Raw genomic sequence first — 19,482 nt, 5'->3', positions numbered from 1 at the left:
ATATTTTGAACGCTGTCTAAAATAATAGTAAATATGTAACAAATCGATACCTGGGGTGTGGAACATTACCACAGAATGTTAATATATTTTCTGCGCTTATTTATAAATATGCTTGATTCTCTCACTCACTCACACTCTTTTGATTGACGCAGCTATTTTGGCCAAACCCCAAGGTCTCAAAACGTAGCGTCAACACTTTCAATTGCCAGATGCAGTCAGTAGCAGAGGGAAGAGGCGGACTGCACGCTGCACTGGTATCGCAGTATGCAAACCTCAATTTGACAAAATGGTTGCAATGTGATGACTAAAATCGGATACAGCAAACAAGAAAAGGCTACAAAAGTTGAGTGCCGTGCGATATCGTCGAAGCAGGGAATAATTTATAATTCCAACGCAGCGAGTGAAATCAAACTGTCGGAGCCGCGCTGGGTTACTCAAGAGTGCAAAGCGGGACAGAAAGAAAGTTTGCGATTCTTTTTTGCAGTGCCAGTTCTGTGGAAGTTCACTGATGAATATATTCACCTGTACTTTTAACAACAGTGGACAACTCAAACTGTATTTTGCATTGCGCTGGAAGTAAGTATTTCTGCAATTAACGATAAAGTGAACCGCTTGATTAAAAAAAAGTTCGATGTTACTGGAGGTCGGCGAAGCTTGCGACCACTATTCCAATCGCTATCTTTACTGTCTCCTCTCGCAACAGGATTGCCCAGTTCTCAATCCGCGACTCTCCTATTCCCGGGAATAATTTGTTTCTGTACTCTTGTGCGGGGCAGCAGAGAGGAATCGACACACTTGTTGGGGACGGCGAATCATGTTGATTGTGCATGACGACTTGCGGCCGCTTCAAAAATCGTTTCGAGCAGAAACAGTCAGCAAAAAGCGAGCTGCGGGATCTGCCTTGCGAGAACGTTTCTGGAGATCCACACGGCGTTTCATCTAGTCAACGGGAATAGAGCTTGGATTCCACAATCGAGCACATAAAACAAGAATACGTTTGTCATATCGCATCTGCTGGAATTGCAAGTGGGGCATTATAGTGCAATTGGAAATTAGAAGCTACCTATCACTGAGTTCAGTGTATCTTAAAAGTGTTGCCACTGCTTGCATTCGGGGAAAACCAGACACTAATATACACGATTATAGTGCAAAATATCGTGTCACGGATGCAAGACAAATTAAGGCTTAGTTAATATATGGGATTCCACGGTATTAATTTTTTCAGACCTGAAATGAAAGGATTTAGCCCGTGATTTATTATATGGCCATGCGTGGTAAAAAGTAATGCCGGCAACTCCCAGCCGTTGCAATAAAACTGTGCACGTAGTCTCACATCTTTTCGAGTGCAACGAAAAACTTATGAATGTAATTTGCAAGTGACGAAGGAAAATGAAACAACTAAGGGGATATTGAGCAAACCCCCACCCTCAGTTTTTATTCTTGTTGTAAATGCACTGTGGAAGTCAACAATCAAGGTTTGTGCTTTAGGCAACCCCCCCCCCCCTCCCCAACGCCTGCCGGCTAAGCAAAAACAAAAGTCCAGATTGTAAGAAATAATTTTGCACGCTCCTCCAGCGACTCTCACTCCCACTCCCACCTACATAATCATAAGGAGACGCGAATGGAGACCCAGAGCCTTTATGGCAATTACAGCGCGCGGTCCGGGCTTGAAGCAGCCGGCGTGCAGCGCCAGGGGGCGGCGTTCGAAAGCGTCTTCCACGCGGCTTGCGCGCGCGACCACAGCCTGGTGCGCGCCTCCGAGCCGTCGGCGGGGGCGAGCGGGCCAGGTGCCCCTGAGCCGGCGGTGGCCACGCCGCGGGGACGCGCGGAAGGCGAGGGCTTCGGCGCTTTTTACGAGGCCGCGTGCCGCCAGAGCGCCGCCATCTTGGGCCAGCAGCCGGACGAGGCGGCGGTTGGCGGCGGCCGTGGAGGTTACGGGCACTCGCCGTACATCGTACGGACTCTCTTCAACGCCTCGCGCGACGTGTGTCCCGAGCGAGAGAAAGGCGGCGACTGCCGCTGCGATGGCCATGACTTTGAAGACCGCGAGCTGCCCGGGGAATACACCCCAGAGTCGGAGTTCAGCGGCAGTTGCTCTTACTCCCTTATCAACGACACTGCTCGGGAGCTTTGCAAGGCCGTCTCGGTTTCCATGGGCCTCCACATTGACAGCAATGAGCTGGGTGAACTGCATTCTCCCTTTGGCCCCAACAGCAGCCAGAATAAGAGAGACTGCATGTTCTCCTTCCCTTCCAATAACAGCAACACAGCAATCACCGTAGATACTGCAATGGCAGTGCCCAGTGACGACCCGTGCCCTGGCTCTCAAAATATGAGGTTAGCCAGCAGACTGGAAGCTGGGAACGAGCTCGATCGAGGGGAACGTAGGGAGTCAGAAAACAGTGAATATTCCACAGAGTACGACATATCTCATTCAAGGAGAGAGTCCATTTGTAGAGGGTTAGTTGAAGACTCCACTGGTAATGAATGTGTCACCAGGGCTCAAGAAGCGAAATGCATTGGTGAAGAAAGTCGGACAGCTGATTATGCTGACAAGGATCATAAGCAGTGCCACTTTAACAGAGTATTTGCGAGTAACTGTGAACATGACCGACCTTCTGACGAAAATACCTTGTACAACCTGTCAGACAGAGTTGGCTTGAGAGCTACTGACAACTGTGACCTTAATAATGGCAATCCATGCATGCAGTTTGGTGCAGCTACAAACATTAAAATTAAAATAGAAGAGCCCCACACCATGGACAACCATAAAGCATTTTCTCCTCAGTGCAGATATGTGGATTGCACAATGACACCACTTTATGGGTCCACGCCATCTTGGCGTTATGTTGAAAAGGGGACTTTTGTGAATGACTTTGGTGGTTCTCCTGAATATCCAAGTAATGATTTAGCAGTTCAGGATAATATTATCACATCTGACTCATGGTACTCAAGTGGACAGCTAGATAGAGGGCCACATCCAGCCTCAGGCCATGTTAAAAATGAAATGGACAGCTGGATCGATGGATACTACAACATACGGTAAGTTGAAGTCAGTTGACTAACCAGATAGAGATAACGTATAATTGGATGCACAAATTTGCTAATTGAAAAAAGCTGAAGAGTGGATCTGAATTATAAAGGTAATTGATGCAGTTAACTGTTCTGGTATTTGGAAAACTGTGAGGATAATAAAACTCTGAAGTTTCTTAGAGTCTGTAGTGACTACCATTACAGTATTTTTTAATTGTTTGATCTGCCAGCTGTCTCAGCAATATTTATAAAATATCCTTTGGTGAGAATAATGCATGAAATGCAATAAGCCATATCAAGTTTCTTAGTATGTATGGAGGCGAGCATGGACATGTCACTCTCTTGGCAACATATACATTATGGAAGAAACATATTGCAATTCTCAGTTGCCATTTTGCTTTAGTAAATTTGACAAGGTGTAAACCTTGATTGAGTCTGAGTGTAGCAGTATAGTAGTGGGGGTTGCTAATGAATTTGTAGCTTGGTGTTTTTGCATATATGGGATATTTTTCGTACTGAATTGTATGCAATCAGAATGTTTTGACGTTTAGAAAATTTGTATCTAGAAAGCTGATATGTACGATAAAATCGAGGGCGGCGGTACTGTAACTGGAACGAGACCACAATCCCTTCTCAAAAGAATGTCTATCTTTTCATACAAAACTTTTCTATCTTTTTTTTAAAGTAAGCAGCCGTGGTGCAAAGGTACAACATTTTGAAAATATTTCAGACATGACCAGAACATAGTGCATTAAATTTGCTACAAGTTTTAGTACAATGGTTTAATTATAAATTTTATTCATGAAATGCTGTGGTAATAGATTCATGACAAAAAAAAACAATAAATTGAAAGGGCGTAATTGGGGGATCTTTTTAGCAAAAGCCAAATGCTCGAATTTTGAAATGGAAACAGAAAGTACTGCAAATGCTCGGCAGATTTAGCTGGATCTGTAGAGAAACAAGTTAACATCAACATTTTAGCACTATGACCTATGCAGTTTTGTGGATCAGTTTTTTGTTCAGTTTTAGTTGTTGATTGAATGTGATGCAGGCCATGAAGATGAAGATTATTTGTTGCAGTTGCTTGACTGGCAGTCTCATTTCTAAACAGATCGAAAACTCACAACATAGAAATGGCTAATAGTCACTGATAAACTTAACCCAAAAACTAGCCTGTCTTTGCTCGTCTGTAATTTGAACTTAATTTTTGTTTTCATTTCAACAGATTTATGATATCTATTTGTCTATTAGTTTTGCATTTGCCTTGCACATAGCATATGGAAAAGGGTCTGTCAGCAGAGTGTGAAGCAAATTGATTGATTTTGAATGATTTGTCTCAAAGTTTACAAACACCTGAGCACTATAAAACAAACACTTTGAGATCTGTGAGAAAAAATCCTATACACAAGAAAGGAACTAAATTTATTTTTTAAGGCCTTATTGATAGGGGTTGTTAGGATTTTCACCATAAATTATGATATCCTCATGATATAAACTCAGATTTGGAATTTTATAGAGACAACAAGGTGCAGGGCTGGATGAACACAGCAGGCCAAGCAGCATCATAGGAGCAGAGAGGCTGACGTTTCGGGCCTAGACCCTTCATCAGAGTTTGTTTCTTACGTTCTAGAATGATTATTGAAACTTTGATATAGAAAAGTAAACTGAGACTTAAGGAGATTATGCTATTTAACTGGCTTGGAATTAAGTGATCTACACATGAAACATTTAAGTAAGCATAATTAGCTTTTTTAAAAAAAAATCAAAAATTCTTATCCCATTTCAAACACCTCAAGTGGGTATTTATACAAAATGGTGGGAGAAATCTTGCTGTTGCTTGAATTTATCTGGCAAATATCTACTGTTGAAAGAATAGTAGCTTGTTCAATTAGAAATTTTACTGGCTACGGCAAAACAGGAATGGAATTAGGAGTCAACTAACAAACCTTTTATGTAGTGAAACCACAAAAAAGACTTAAATATTCAAAGTCAGTTTGATTGCTATAAGATGCTGATATTGCTTAGGCCATTTTAACATATGAAGTGAACTGACATATTTTGTTAACGTGCATTGATCAAAAGCAACAGCAGTAATGTGATGAAGTTTAGGTTTGTATTTACGGAGAGACACTAAAATTCAGAGTCTTCCATTCAAGTGAAATTACCCACATCTGGTTAAAGAAGCAAGCAGAAGAGTCTGGCGTAGACATATGAACTTGACAAGTTCATTGAATTTTTTGATGACTCAATAGAAAGTAGATAATTGAATGTTGAGTATATGAATTTAAGGAAAATTTGGCTGATATCACATAGAAAATTGCCAGAGATACGGAATTATGGAAAGGATAATAAAATGGATTAAGATGTGTTGGAAAGGAGAATACAAAGCAGGGGTTGAGGGCAGTTTTTGTTTTAGATTGGCTGGAAATTATATTTCAAAAAGTTCTGTTCCGACATAACATCGGTTCACTGTCTATAACAAGGATTTGGATATTTGCCTAGGGGAAATGTGAAAATTTTCAGTTATAAAAAAGCAGAAGCTAGAGTTCATTCTTTAAAAGACAAAGGGTATCAATAAGATTAAATGAACTAAAAGGTCGCCGATGAAATTTAATGCCAGTAGAAAAACACAGTTGTTACACTCAATAGAAATAGGCTTGGCGTTGTGGCGCAGCAGGCAGATTAAGGAGTACAGTTTTGTAGGACATTGCAAGCAGCACCTCGTGTTCATAAGGCTGCAAAAATCCTAATGGAATTTTCGATTTTGTTAAAATGGTTTAGAATACAAAATCCAAAATGTAAATATAAAACTAATTAAAACCTTATCTTAAGTAAAATACTGCATACAGTTTTGTGTTCTACATTACAGAGAGATCCCATAGTAGCAATCAAGTTAAAGATGTCTTGGCTGTATTCAAAGATGAGCAAGAAAGTCTGTCTCCTGTTGCATGTGTCCTTCTTAACCACTACCATCTAAACAGATTAACTAATTATTCATTACTATTTATAGGAATGAACTGCGTGTAAATTGTTTGCTGTATCTGCCTACAAAATAGCCCGTACAGTAATTATTGGCATGTAAAGTTTTTTGGGATGTTTCTGAATACTTAAAAACTCTACAAATGTAAATCCTTTGTTCTTTATATTTTGTTTGAACTACAATTCACGGTTACGTATTTTGAAGTAGGAAATTGTGTTTACAAGCAAGGATTATAGTAAATTGACCCTTTACCCTGCTTATGAAAATAGGAGAAGGTTACGTATGGTCAGGCAGCATCAGAGGAGCAGGAAAATCGACATTTCGGGTATACATCCTTCATCAGGTTTATATCTGAAATGTCGACTTTCCTGCTCCTCTGATGCTGCCTGACCCGTTGTGAGCTCCACACTGTATTGACTCTGACTCCAGTGTCTGCAGTTCTTGCTACCGCAGAGAAAGTTACATAGTTAGTTGGATTGATGCATCTATGTGAAAGTGAAGGCACTTTTTTTTTTAAAGTACAATCCCAAATGGAAGTGGAAAGATATCAAAAAATAACTTCATTTTTGGTATATGGCAAAAAATTGTAGAATGAAATCCATTTTACTGACAGTTTTCTTGACCTTTTTATAGTTAAAAAGTTACCATTTCAAACATAGAGGAACATTAAAACTTGTATTTAAATGTGTTGAAGTTTGGCATACAATTGAAAATTGGGCCTATTTTTCCTTTGGTTTTAGGATATAGATGAAGTTGGCCAGGCTGTATTTACTATCGTTCTTGATTATTCTGAGAGAGTGTAGTGAATGCTTTCCTTTAACCACAGTAACCTTTGTAGGACATTAAGCTGTCGACATTGAAGGAGCAGCAATCTAGATCCAAGTCACTGTGGTGTGTGATTTGGAGGCTGTGATAACCCCTTTAAGGTCCATGGGTAATCACTAATTAATCTTTGTTTGGAGCTCATTTGAGTTCCCTGGTTAGCAGGCAATGGCCTGCTCAGCTGGAATATATCACCTGAATCCTGTTTTTTTCAACCTGAGCCTGTCGTACAGCGGACCCAGTCCCCGTAACGGGTTTTTCATGTAGATATTTAATTGGCTATTCAGGAGCTTTACTCGTAGTGGTTAATTGTTAAAAACAAAAGATCTCACGGTGATTTGATGGTGGGAAAAAATGTTCAGCTGTGTGTAGGAGCACTTCTGGATATAAAAAAAAAGCAGGCCCAGACAGAAAAAAGATAAAGCAGACCCAAGGCAAAAAAAAAAAACAACTAAGAAAAAATTTTTTTAAAAAAGCAGATCCACAGATGGATCTACAGATCTGTGTGTCCTGGACTGGGACTGTCCTGCGTATGCTACGAATAGTAGCCCTAGTCTGGTGTTCAACATAAATGAGGTTCCTTTCGAGTTAGGCTATCTGAATTATTACCTTGGTGACAAGAGTCAGGAAAAGTTTTGGAAAGCCCCTGTTTTCAACAAACTCATTAAGTCTGTGATAGGGCCAAGATTTACATATAGCGAGAGGCCCAATTTAAATACTTCAAGGCGCGACTGGTTCACTATGCCCTGTGCACCAGAGTAGAAGCTGAGTTCGAATGTCTAGAGGAATTTGACATCAGTACAGTTTTGCTGAATAGGCCACGCCAGTAGTCCCCGTTGTAAAACCTGACAACTCGATACACTTCTGTAGGAAATATAAGTTGACAATCAACAAGACTTTCCCACTTAGATACCCTATGCCATAAAGAAAGACTTCTATGAAAAGTCGGCTGGGGGTTACATATTTTCTAAATTGAATATGAGACATGCCTACCGCATACTGGCACTTAAGGGATCATCCATGAAGTATGTATTACAAATACTCACAAAGGAATGTATGAGTACACTTGCTTTCCCTTTGGGGTATATTTGACTGGCATCATCTTTCAAAGGTAATGGAAAACATTCTCTAAGGGCTGCCCAGTGTGGCAAATCTATTTGGGTGACATTTTAATCTCAGGAGCTACTGAAAAGGAACAAAAGTTTGGAGGAAGACTTCATGATGTTTTTCTGTGACCAGCATTCAGTTAAAAAGGGAAAATATGTGTTCCAGGTAAACGAGGCAGCATACTTTGGTACAGAATCAACAAGGATGGATTACACCCTGTTGAAAAGAAGGTGAAAGCCCTAAAAAGGGGTCTGACTCCAAGGAACACTGCAGAGTCAAAGTTTTGTCTAGGTGTTAAAAATTACTCGGGTGTGATACACTATGCGTAAGGACTGTTGGTGATGGGTCTCCAGGTATCCCAGGAATTATCCTTAAAGAAAATGGGAGTGGATTTGTACATGATCAAAACTGGGAAGAAGATCTGAAAATAAAAGAAAACATGTTACCATCTCTCATGAGAACCCTCCACAGAGATGATTATTTCGACAGAGAACGAGCGAAGATTGTGCCACTAGAGGTCAATTATAAGGTCACTGGACCTTAACTTTCTTGAGCTAGTCATTACCTGCCACTGGTTAGCTCATGCTTCAAGCATGCTTTATCACTATAGTTGTAAATGAACACTGTTGAATCATCAGTCATCAGCCATACTGCTGAATTTATTACAGGGAGATCATTGGTGAATCAACTGAAGATGTTTGAGGTGAATGTGTTTCCTTGAGCAACTCCTGTAATAATGATTGCCCTTCACCAATTTAGCCATTTTATCCATCTCACCTTTGACTCTCCAGCTGTAGGGATTTTTGTTCTCATTGACTTCAGCTTTGCTAGGCTCTGTGTTGCTATTTTAGGTCAAATGCTGACTTGATGTTGGAGGTAGTTATTTTGTGTTTGGATTCAATTCAGTAGGAAAAACTGGCATTTTCGTGTCTCTTAACTAAACTCGTTTATGTGTTTTTAATTTTGTGATTGGAATATGACTTTGTCCATTCAATTGCATAGAAATGTAAAATAACAGAAATGTTAATGGACTAACCCTTGAATACAAAATAATGGAGAGGTTAGCAATTATTTGTTCACAAAGTAAAAAACAGAAAATGCTGGAGAAATTCAACAGTTCTGGAAGCATCTGTGGAACGAGAAACAATTAACTTTTTGAGTTTGAATAGTTATTTGATTCAGAACATTAACTTTGTTTCCACAGATGCTGTCAGACTTGCTGAGTTTGTTCAGCATTTTCTGTTCTTACTGTGCTTCAAATTTCCAGCATCCACAGTATTTTGCATTTAATATTTGTTCATAAATGGTTCCACAACATCTGGTGAGGAACATATGCATATTAATGCAAATACCCAAAGATTGCTGTTGTACTAATAGCTTCACAAAAGTGTCATGTTGAGGTTGTACAAAGGGTCTACTTTCCATGCTGTATGACTCTATTAGATTGCCGTCTCCCTCAACATGAAATGCATTGCATGGCATGATGTTGCCATATTTGCATTATAGATATGAATTATATCATCCACAGATATTTGGTGTTTATAATTACATGTATAAGTATCTTTTAACCATGTAATTAGATAAGTGATTATCAAGCAATCTCTTTGGTATTGACAACTAACAACAGAATTACAAGTGTGAAATCACACTTATTCAGTCTGTTGTGAACTTTGGGAAGATTTAAAAAAAGGTCAAATTTTAATATTTTTTCTAACTTCTCCTTTTTGTCTTGTCACTCCCTTAATCCAAATATTCTCTTTCTGTATTTATTTCTCTTTCTGTATTCAATGTGACATTAAATCATCCTTTCTCAGTCCATTATCTGGTTATTTCCCAAGACTTAAAGCTTATTGGCTACTGAATTGTCCTTTTGGTTGCTGGATCAATTAGGACCCAGATGTCCTGTTTTCTTCACTGTGTTTTGTGTTGAAGAGTGCATGGACAGTCTGCATGATTTTAGATGCCCACTACACCAAAGTCTGGGTTATCACCCATCACCAATGGCACAATTTTGTAGGGATCTGAGTGATGTGGATATAATGAGATGTGTGGAGGAATTGGATGAGAAGTCCATCAAGGCCCACCTTCATATCAAGATCCTCTCATTCCATCTTTTCATACGTTTCACAAGCATCGTGGGAATATTCTCACTAGGCAGCAGTGAGGTGCCAATAGACAAAGATTAATGCTTGTTAAATGCCTTGTTAACATTATAAGATGCTTCATTGGTATTCAGCCTCATCATCGCAAACTGATCAAGTAAGCTTGATGTCAGGAAGACGTGACAAGGAAATCTGAGTGGGTACCTGGCCAATTCAGCTTGCTGCTTGTTCCTCCCTGCTGTCTGCGACCAAACTGCAACCCAGGGCATGATTAACACGCACCAGCCGAATGCACTCCTCCTTATTGGCATTTGGCATCTGCCAACCCATCATGACTATCCTGGCACTTCTACTATGCACTAGCAGTGTGCTCTGAAAGGGCAGACTTGCATTTTAAGGCACACCAGTAGCTAGCATTGAAAGGCTGCAGTGGAGATATTTTGTGCACGGTGACAGGCACACAGCTCGTTCACTGGATCAAGCTTCTTGGGGATGTTTACTTTCTGTCTTAGCACATGCTTACTTATCACCTTCCTGCATGCTTCTAGCATCCCTGCCTTGCTTTGACATGTCAGTAGTCACAGAAACAGGCAGCTAACATTGCTTCTGAGCAGACTACAGTCTAGAGAGCTCACATCTTTCAATAAGGCAGTGTGCTTTTGTCAGTCTCCCATCTGTTTCATATGTCAGCAGCCTATGCAACAAACACACTGCATGTAAAGCAAGCAGGCAGCAGTGTCTCAAAGCCGCAGGGAAGTAGTTTTCACTGAAGTCCATGGGAGCACCCATCAGTTGGAGGCCAAAGCACAGTAAATCAAGGACAGCTTTCCATACCTGTCTGGGAAATTGGTCATGGTCAGGCATCCGGTTGGGGTTCTATTGGTCAGGGGTCTGCACTTCTGCAGTCCAGGGTTTGGGTGATGGTCAGTCCATTGACTTTGTATCAGCAGGTCCGCAGTGGATTGGAAGGGCGGATGCAGTCGGTGAGATATTCGTGCACCAGACAACTTGGCTGAGGTATTCCAGTCATGTCTATCAATGGTGTGGGCCATGGTCAGTCTATGTGACACACACTTTGGCAGAGTGGGAAGGTCATTGACCTTTCTGCATTGTTGAACATACCTTCACATCCTGGAACTGACACTAACCCAGATGGCAACTTCAGACCAGGCTGGCAGAGCCTGGTGGTACAACCTCCTGTGCCAGTCCTCTGGGAAGAGTAAACCTCTCATTTACGCCTCCCTGTCCACCAGGACCTCCAGGTTCGTGTCAGAAAACGCATTGCCATCTTCTGATCTCTGCCATGTTCAGATTCTGTCTGACAATGAGCAGAGCACCTTTGGAATGCTAGTGTTTGTCCAGATGTACAAAGGGCTTTTAAAGATGGCATGAGCAAGAGTGATGATAGTCTTTGGGTGGACATTCACTGAGTGGCAAGTTGTTATGGGAATGGTGCGTGATAAGATAGGGCTGAAATAGGAGTGAGAGATGCCATAGGGACCGGGTAGGTAAGTAACGCCGTGAGTTTGGTAAGATAGGGTGAAGAAACTTGCTAGCCCTTGTGGCAGCAAAACTCCAAAAAATTTGATGTACCTCGAATACAGCCAAAAAAAGCGAATTCTGCCTTGTGTCTTCTACTTGCCACTGATGTAACCCAGTGATAAATTTAAATGTCGCCTTAAAAATCACAAGGAATAATTCTTTTTAAAATAATTTGATGTCAGATATGGATGGGTGATAAATGCTGCTTAGCCAATGAATAAAGAAAATAAAGATAAAAAATGTTAAGCTGGCAACTGTTTTCCTCTCATCTGGTATGAGCTTTCATTCATAGTTGGAACCATTAGTTTTTGCTGGCTGTTATGTCTTGCTTGTTAATGTCTCAGGAGGGGTGGAACTTAGATGGAACTGAAGCAGTGTTTTTATAGGTTAAAGTATTCCAAGTTGTTTCATCATGTGTAAAGTGTTGTAATTATATATTTTTGGTGCCTGTCTTTATACAGTGGCCCTCCCTCCCTGATTTATTTGCAGTCTTAATTTTGAAGAGATTGTCTCTAGCATCTGAAGTTGCTTTCAAGACTAGATCTGTTGGAGTTCTTGTCTCTCATCCTGGCTAATTGTCTACCTTCTGTAGCTGGATAATGATTTTCCATGCAACAACTAATACCAGAAAAGAGGCCATGCAGGATACAGTGATGGAGTGTTTAACACCTGAACAGTGGAATTTGGTTATGTTTTCATTATTCAAAGATGATTTTCTTTACATAATGCACAGTATATTAGGAAGGATAAAACATCTCTATCTGTGTATATGGCAGTATAATATAAACACTCTCACCACTAACTGAGGTCTGTGGGGTGGCATGGTGGCTCAGTGGTTAGCACTGCTGCCTCACAGTGCCAGAGTCCCAGGTTTGATTCCAGCCTTGGGCAACTGTCTGTGCGGAGTTTGCATGTGCTCCCCATGTCTGTGTGGGTTTCCTCCCACAATCCAAAGATGTGCAGATTGGGTGGATTGATCATACTAAAAATTGCCCTGCAGCATTCATGGGGTGTGCAGGTTACATGGAGTTAGCCCTGGTTAAAAATCCCACAGGGGTTACAGGAATGAAGTGGGTCCGGGTGGGATACTCTTTGAAGTGTCAGTGCAGACTTGATTGGCTGAATGGCCTCTGTGCACTGTGGGGATTCTAAATATATAATGGGGCAGAAGGAAGCAACTTTTCTTCAGTTGCCTTTGAATGTGAATTCAAGTCTGGTAGAAATGTTGTTTATATACCTTCCCTAATCAGTGCAATTATTTTGAATTTGCTACACAAACTACCTCCAGCCATTAGCTAAGTTCTTATTTTTGCTACAATGTTTTGGAAAATTAATTGCTGGCTTAAAACTATGTTTGAATTTACAGATCAGAGTAAATTGCACCCAAATTAAACTTAACAACCAGTTAGCTTATGCCAGTGAGTGAATCTGAAATTATCACTGAGGAGGAAGAGTTGAAAGTATTTGTTCCCTAATTTTAGTAAAATGATTGTTTGCATAAGATGTTATATATTTGTTGAGTTTTATTTTCTGCTAAAATTAATAAATAAATATTTTACCCCACTATGCGATCTGAATGATTTGCAGTATGGTGTTTCAAGACTTGCTGCTGAGTCTGCAAAGGATGTAAAAATGTCTGCCTCTTTGATTCCCTTGCACCCTATAAATTTTCTGCTATCTAGGCTTGGTGGGAAGAGATACCTGCCATCCGTGAAACTCAAATCATGTGTAAGTTCCTTTGATGTATTTTTTGTGATTTGTACCCTTTTAAAGACACCTGCTGTCTCTTGGTCAGAGAAACATTGGAATGAAAACAGTTTTGGCTTGTCTGGAACTGGGGGTGCTCCTTGCTACTGTGAGTAAGTAAACACAGCCAGAAGGTTGAATGCAACAGACGTTGGCTCCCCACACCAAGATGCATGCCAGTCATTGAGAGATGAAGGTAGGATCGGAAAAGGTATAGGTCATTAAGTATGGATGTGAGAAATACTAACTTAACGTATAGTCTTTATTAAAAAAAAACTTTGCAGTCACTGATACATTTACAGGTTGTATATTTTATAGCTGCAAGTTTTTTCATGTTGGAACTTCATGCTGGTTTATTTATGAAATAATCAATCTGTGCGCTAAACTTATTAAAACACTATATTTTAGTCCAAAATAGTCATCAAAAGTTAGGTGGAGACTTCCTGCAGTGTCTAACTACTTAGGATGTCATTTATTGTTGAATTACTTACACATAAGAAAAATATAAGTTGTCTGAATTATGGCTGAGGAATTTTAAGATAGTATCATTTTGTTAACTGCATACCCACCTTTCATCTTCAGTACAGACAGTAATAATGGTTCGGTTTATTTATGGATTTTCTTCATTCATTGATGTGATGTGGCAGCATTTATTTCCCAATTCTAATTGCCCATAGAGCAGTTACGAGTCAACAATGTTTCTGTGGGTCTAGACTCACCTGTGTAGATGAGATCAGGTATGGATGGCAGATTTCCTTCACTAAAGGACATCAGTGAACCAAATGCGCTTTCTACTACAACTGGGTTTTTTTAGTTGAATTTTAATTTCACCAACTGCCACAGCGGAATTCAAATCCATGTGATAGAGTCATAGAGCTCTAAGCATGGAAACCGACCCTTCGGTCCAAGTCGTCCGTGCTGACCAGATACCCTAAATTAATCTAGTCCCATTTGCCAGCATTTGGCCCATATCCCTCTGAACTTTTCCTATTCATTGACCCATCCAGATGTCTTTTAAATGTTGCAATTGTACCTGCCTCAACCACTGCCTCTGGCTGCTCACTCCATATGCACACCACATCTGTGTGAAAAAGTTGCCCCTTGGGTCCCTTTTAAATCTTTCCCCTGTCACCTTAAACATATGCCATATAGTTTTGGACCTCCCCACCCTGGGGAAGTGACGTTGGCTGTTCACCCCACCCATGCCCCTCATAATTTTATAAACCTCTATAAGGTCACCCCTCAGCCTTCGACACTCCAGGGAAAAAAGCCCCAGCCTATTCAGCCTCTCCCTATAGCTCAAACCCTCCAACCCTGGCAACATCCTTTTAAGTCTATTTTGAACTCTTTCAAGATTCACAACATCTTTCCTATAGCAGGGAGATCAGAACTGAATGCAGGATTCCAAAAGTGACCTAACCAATGTCCTGTACAGTCGCAACATGACCTCCCAACTCTTATACTCAATGCACCGACCAATAAAAGCAAGCATACCAAATGCCTTCTTCACTATCCAGCCTGCCTGGGACTCGACTCTGAAGGAATTATGAACATGCACTCCAAGGTCTCTTGTTCAGCATCACTCCCCAGGACCTTACCATTAATGTATAAGTCCTGCCTGATTTGCAGCACCTCTCATTTATCTATCTCAGGAACAGTAGCCTAGAGTTATGGATTACTTGTCTGGTAATGTCATCAGTACACAAATGCTTAATGTTTTAGTGAAGATCTGTAGCTCAGGTTGTGGCTGGAGTTGTTGGTTGGTTTGCCAAGCTGACTGGTTTTTGTGCAAACTTTTCGTCCCCCTTCTAGGTGACATCTTCAGTGCTGTCTATCGTCAGGTGTAGCGCTCTTGTTCTGTTCCGTTCTGAATTTATATGGTCCAGTCTGTCACAGTGGGTAGTTCTGTTTCCGGTTTCGCTCCATTGTTGGATGTAGACAGGGTCTATTTCAACATGTTTGTTTATGGCACTAGTGGTTGCAAACCAAGCTTCCAGGAATTCTTGTGCTTTTCTTTTTTTTTTGCTTGTCCTAGTACTGTTACGTTGTCCCAGTTAAACTGCTGTCATTCTTTGTCAAAGTGAATTGAAACGAGGGAGAATTGGTCATGCAGTTTTGCTGCGAGTTGGCGTTCGTGTATCCAGTGGTGAGTTTCCTGCTCCTATATATTGCTTCTCACAGTTGCTGCATGGTATTTTGTATATCACATTTGTCCTGCTCATTGTGGGTATGGGATCTTTCGTCTTTGAGAGTAGCTGGCAAAGTGGCTGTTGGTTTGTGTGCCGTCATTATTCCAAGAGTTTGTAGGAGTCTTGTAGTTAGTTCCAATATGTTTCTAATATAGGGTAGTGTGGCCAGTGTGTTGGGGCATACAGTGACTTCTTGGTGTTGTTTATTTGCCATGCATCAGCAGATGAAGCTGTTAGGATACCCATTGTTTGCAAGAACTTTGTCTAGGTGTTCTTTTTCATTTTTGCAGACCTCCAGGGTGTTGCAGTGTGTTATCACTCATTTAAACAGAGTCTTGACATAGCTCTGTTTGTGGATGCTGGGGTGGTTACTGTTGTAATTCAGAAGTTGGTCTATGTGTGTTGTCTTTCTGTATACACTGGTGAGGAATTCACCATTGTTCATTCATTCCACCGTTACGTCTAGAAACAGGAGTTGATTGTTGTTCTCCTCTTCCCTGGTGAACTTGATCCCAGTGAATATGCTGTTAATAAGGTGGTGTGTTTCTTCTAACTTTGCTTGTTTATTGATCACAAAAGTATTGTCCACGTACCTGACCCATAGTTTAGGCTGGATCTGGGGGAGGGCTGTGCGTTCAAGTCTTTGCATAACTGCTTCCGCTATAAGACCCGAGATGGGTGAACCCATGGGTGTCCCATTAATTTGTTCATATACCTGGCTGTTGATGACAGTGCATGGTAAGGCATAGGTTTAGTAATTTCAGCATATTGTCCCTGCTGATGGTTTCATTGGAAGTTTGTGTTTTCAGATTGTCTAGTAATGCGGCCTGTGTCTCCATTGCTAGTGTCATGTTGATAGAGGTGGAAAGTGCCATAACGTAGAAGGAGACCATCATTTTATCCTTGTATATTTTTATATTTCTGATGTTAAAACTCCTCTCTAAGATCCCATCCACCACCTTGTCCATGAAGTGAGATGTGAGCTTTCCTTTCCTCTGGCCATGTATTGAAGGTTGAACACCAGAATGCGAGGGCTGTTTTCTGGTTTGCAGTGTCTGATGTCATGTGTTGGATATTCGGTACCAGAGGTATCAGTTAGTGGGGAGCACTTCTGCCTATCTGGCCACATAATTCTTGAGAAAAGTACCCTCAGGCTTGGTTGCATAGTTCATGAGTGAAGGGCAGATGATTGTGTATGAACAGTTGCTCTCAGCCACAGCATTATGTTTCAAGTGAAAATAGGATGTTCAGACCGTTGTGTTGTATCTGTGTTAACAAAGACCAGAGAACAATACTTGAGGATAATTGGCTAAAACTACAGAAGTAACATGAGAAAAATGTTTTTTTTTAATGTAGTTGAGTGCTTAGGATCTGTTCTGCATTGTCTGAGAGTGTTTTGAGGGTAGATTCATTTTCAGATTTTCAGACGAGAATTAGATAATTATCTGAACAGAGAAAGTTTGTGGAGTTTGGGGGTAAAGCAAGTGTAGTGAGCAAACTGAATTGTTCTTGTACAGAGCCAATGACTGAGTGGATTCCTGTATTGTAAACAATTATGATTTTTTGAAGTTGTTTATTTTAGCAATTCATTGAGTATTTAGCTACTTTTTATAATTTAGTGCCGTAACGGGGAGATACTATTGTAGTGATATTGTCATTGGACTAGTAACCAGAGAGCCAAGGATAAGTTATGGGGAACTTGTTGAAATCCCATTATGATGGAATTTGAATTCAAAGCCTAATGATAACCATGAATCCAGTATCGATTATAATTAACTCATCTGATTCATCAGTTCCCTTCAGGGAAGAAAATCTGTTGTCCTTATCTGATTTGGCCTGCATATAAGTCCAGACCCACTGAAATGTGCCTAATGCCTTCGAAAATGGCCTAGCAAGCTGTCCAATTATATAAATCACTAAAAACTCTCAAAAAGGAATGAAATTGGACAGATCAGCTGACATCATCGTAGGCACTGGAAATGACAATGGCAAACTCTGCACAGTGCTCCTTACTAAGCCACACACCGTCCTGACTTGGAACTGTTGCACAGTTCCTTCACTATCACTAGGTTAAAATCCTGGAACACGCTCCCTAAAAGCATAGTGACTGTACTTACTCCAAATGGATTGTAGCAGTTGAAGGAAGCTGCACACCATCTCAAAGGCAACTAGGAATGGCTAATAAATGCTTTTCCAGCCAGTGATGCCCACATTCCATGAATGAATAAATAAGAAACTCATTCAATCCTGTTGTTTATGAGAGGGGTATAGATAGGTTGGTATTACGATCTCTGTCAGACTTCATTACCTAAAGTTAAGTCCTAAACCACCCTTCCTCTGCCACATTTTAAGAATTCTGCTCCCTCTAAATTTTCACACTGTGTCTACCCCAGTTAATATTGGGGAAGTTGAATTTCCCCCACTGTCTCTACTTTTACACTTCTCTGAAACTTTAAATGCATACATTTCTACTCTTGTATTTCTCTGATTGTTTGGGGGACCTTATAGTATGGCATATCGATATCAAAAATACGCATTTGGTTTTGCTAAATGCAAACTAGAAGTTGAAACTTAACATCTTGTCATCATTAGAACCAAGAAATAAGAAACAAACTTAAAAAAATGACTCCATTTTATACAGAATGAAAAAAGGATGCTAATTAGTCATAGTTGACATGGAGGCGCAGCAAGAACAATTAACCATAAATCTTAATTTTCAGACCAGGCAGGTAGATTCTGATTGGCCAGAGGTTACCATAAATATGAAGTTGAGCTTGGTTGTTTTCATGAGCCATTTTTACATGTATAAATTTCTTTTGCCTACATCCTTTATTCATTCATGGGATAAGGGGCGTTGCTGGCTAGGCAGCATTTATTGCCCATTCCTAATTGCCCAGAGAGCAGTTAAAAGTCGACCACATTCCTGTGGGGCTGGAGTCATACATAGGCCAGACCAGGTAAGGATAGCAGTTTCCTTTCCTAAAGAACGTTAGTGAACCAAATGGGTTTTTCTGACAATCGACAATGGATTCATGGTCATCATTAGATTCTTAATTCCACATATTTTATTGAATTCAAATTCCACCATCTGCCATGGCAGGATTTGAACCCAGTTCCCCAGAACGTTATCTGGGTCTCTGGATTAACAGTGCAGCGATAATACCACTAGGCCTTCGCCTCCCCGTAAAACAAGCTAATGAGTATTTATGTATGTAGTTTCTAACATATGCAAGTGTATTATGCTGCAGGCCCAGATGATGATTTTAAGTTGATTCCTGATGTAATTTTTAGATAGTCTAGATTATTCAATTAATGATTTCCAATAGCGGGATCATACCTAATGATGGATATCCATTTCTGATACTTAGAAGTACAGGTGGGCCCAGCATAATAGGATGCTGCCTGCTGTGAATTGTCAACTGGATGTATTGTTTGATATGATCTGCCAGTCACTGGGATGTATAGCCGCAAACCTGGCATCACACTGGCAGTGGAAATCACATATCAGATGACTCATTTGTATGGTAGACAAAATATCATCTTGGCTTGTTAGTGGAGAAAATCACTCATGGATTTACTGCATGCTAGCAGCATGAGACAGCTAACTTCATATATTTATATTTTTCAGACATCCTCCAATTCCAGGATAATCTAAGGTAGACTGGCACTACTCGGGTTGAAGTGATGGATGTAGGCCCTTTTGTGACATATTGTTTATACACATAACATTCTCAGGGCAAAAATGTCTCAAAATTGTTCTCGTTTAAGATTTTCTATTTCAGTTAGAAATTGGTCAAATATATCTCTGTGTCTATAGCTTCTACTAGTGCCAGTGTTTCAGCAATTAAGGTATTTTTAGCTGTCTGGTTTATTAGTGTATGAAAAATCCCACTGTTCTCAAATGTCCATTGAAGATTGACATGTGAAGCATTTCTTAAAAGAACCAGCTCCATTCTTCTGG

At 40.4% G+C, this 19,482-nt stretch overlaps 1 protein-coding gene across 6 annotated transcripts in view; it reads left to right on the top strand.

The window, feature by feature from the left end:
- The first annotated feature begins 202 nt into the window (after positions 1-202).
- LOC109915720 (androgen receptor-like) overlaps positions 203-19,482 on the top strand; it is a 416,431-nt gene continuing 397,151 nt past the window's right edge. For 5 of the 6 annotated variants that reach the window (XM_048605453.1, XM_048605452.1, XM_048605450.1 and 2 more), the window contains exon 1: positions 203-3,042. In XM_048605453.1, coding sequence (XP_048461410.1) covers positions 1,622-3,042 — 1,421 coding nt within the window. In that variant the 5' untranslated portion in view covers positions 203-1,621. The remainder of the gene's footprint in view (positions 3,043-19,482) is intronic. The other variant, XM_048605451.1, reaches the window with a different exon arrangement.

This window comes from Rhincodon typus, chromosome 14, assembly GCF_021869965.1.
Source record: "Rhincodon typus isolate 14 chromosome 14, sRhiTyp1.1, whole genome shotgun sequence".
Classification (NCBI taxonomy): Eukaryota; Metazoa; Chordata; class Chondrichthyes; order Orectolobiformes; family Rhincodontidae; genus Rhincodon; species Rhincodon typus.
This window is presented reverse-complemented; position numbering and strand designations above follow the sequence as displayed.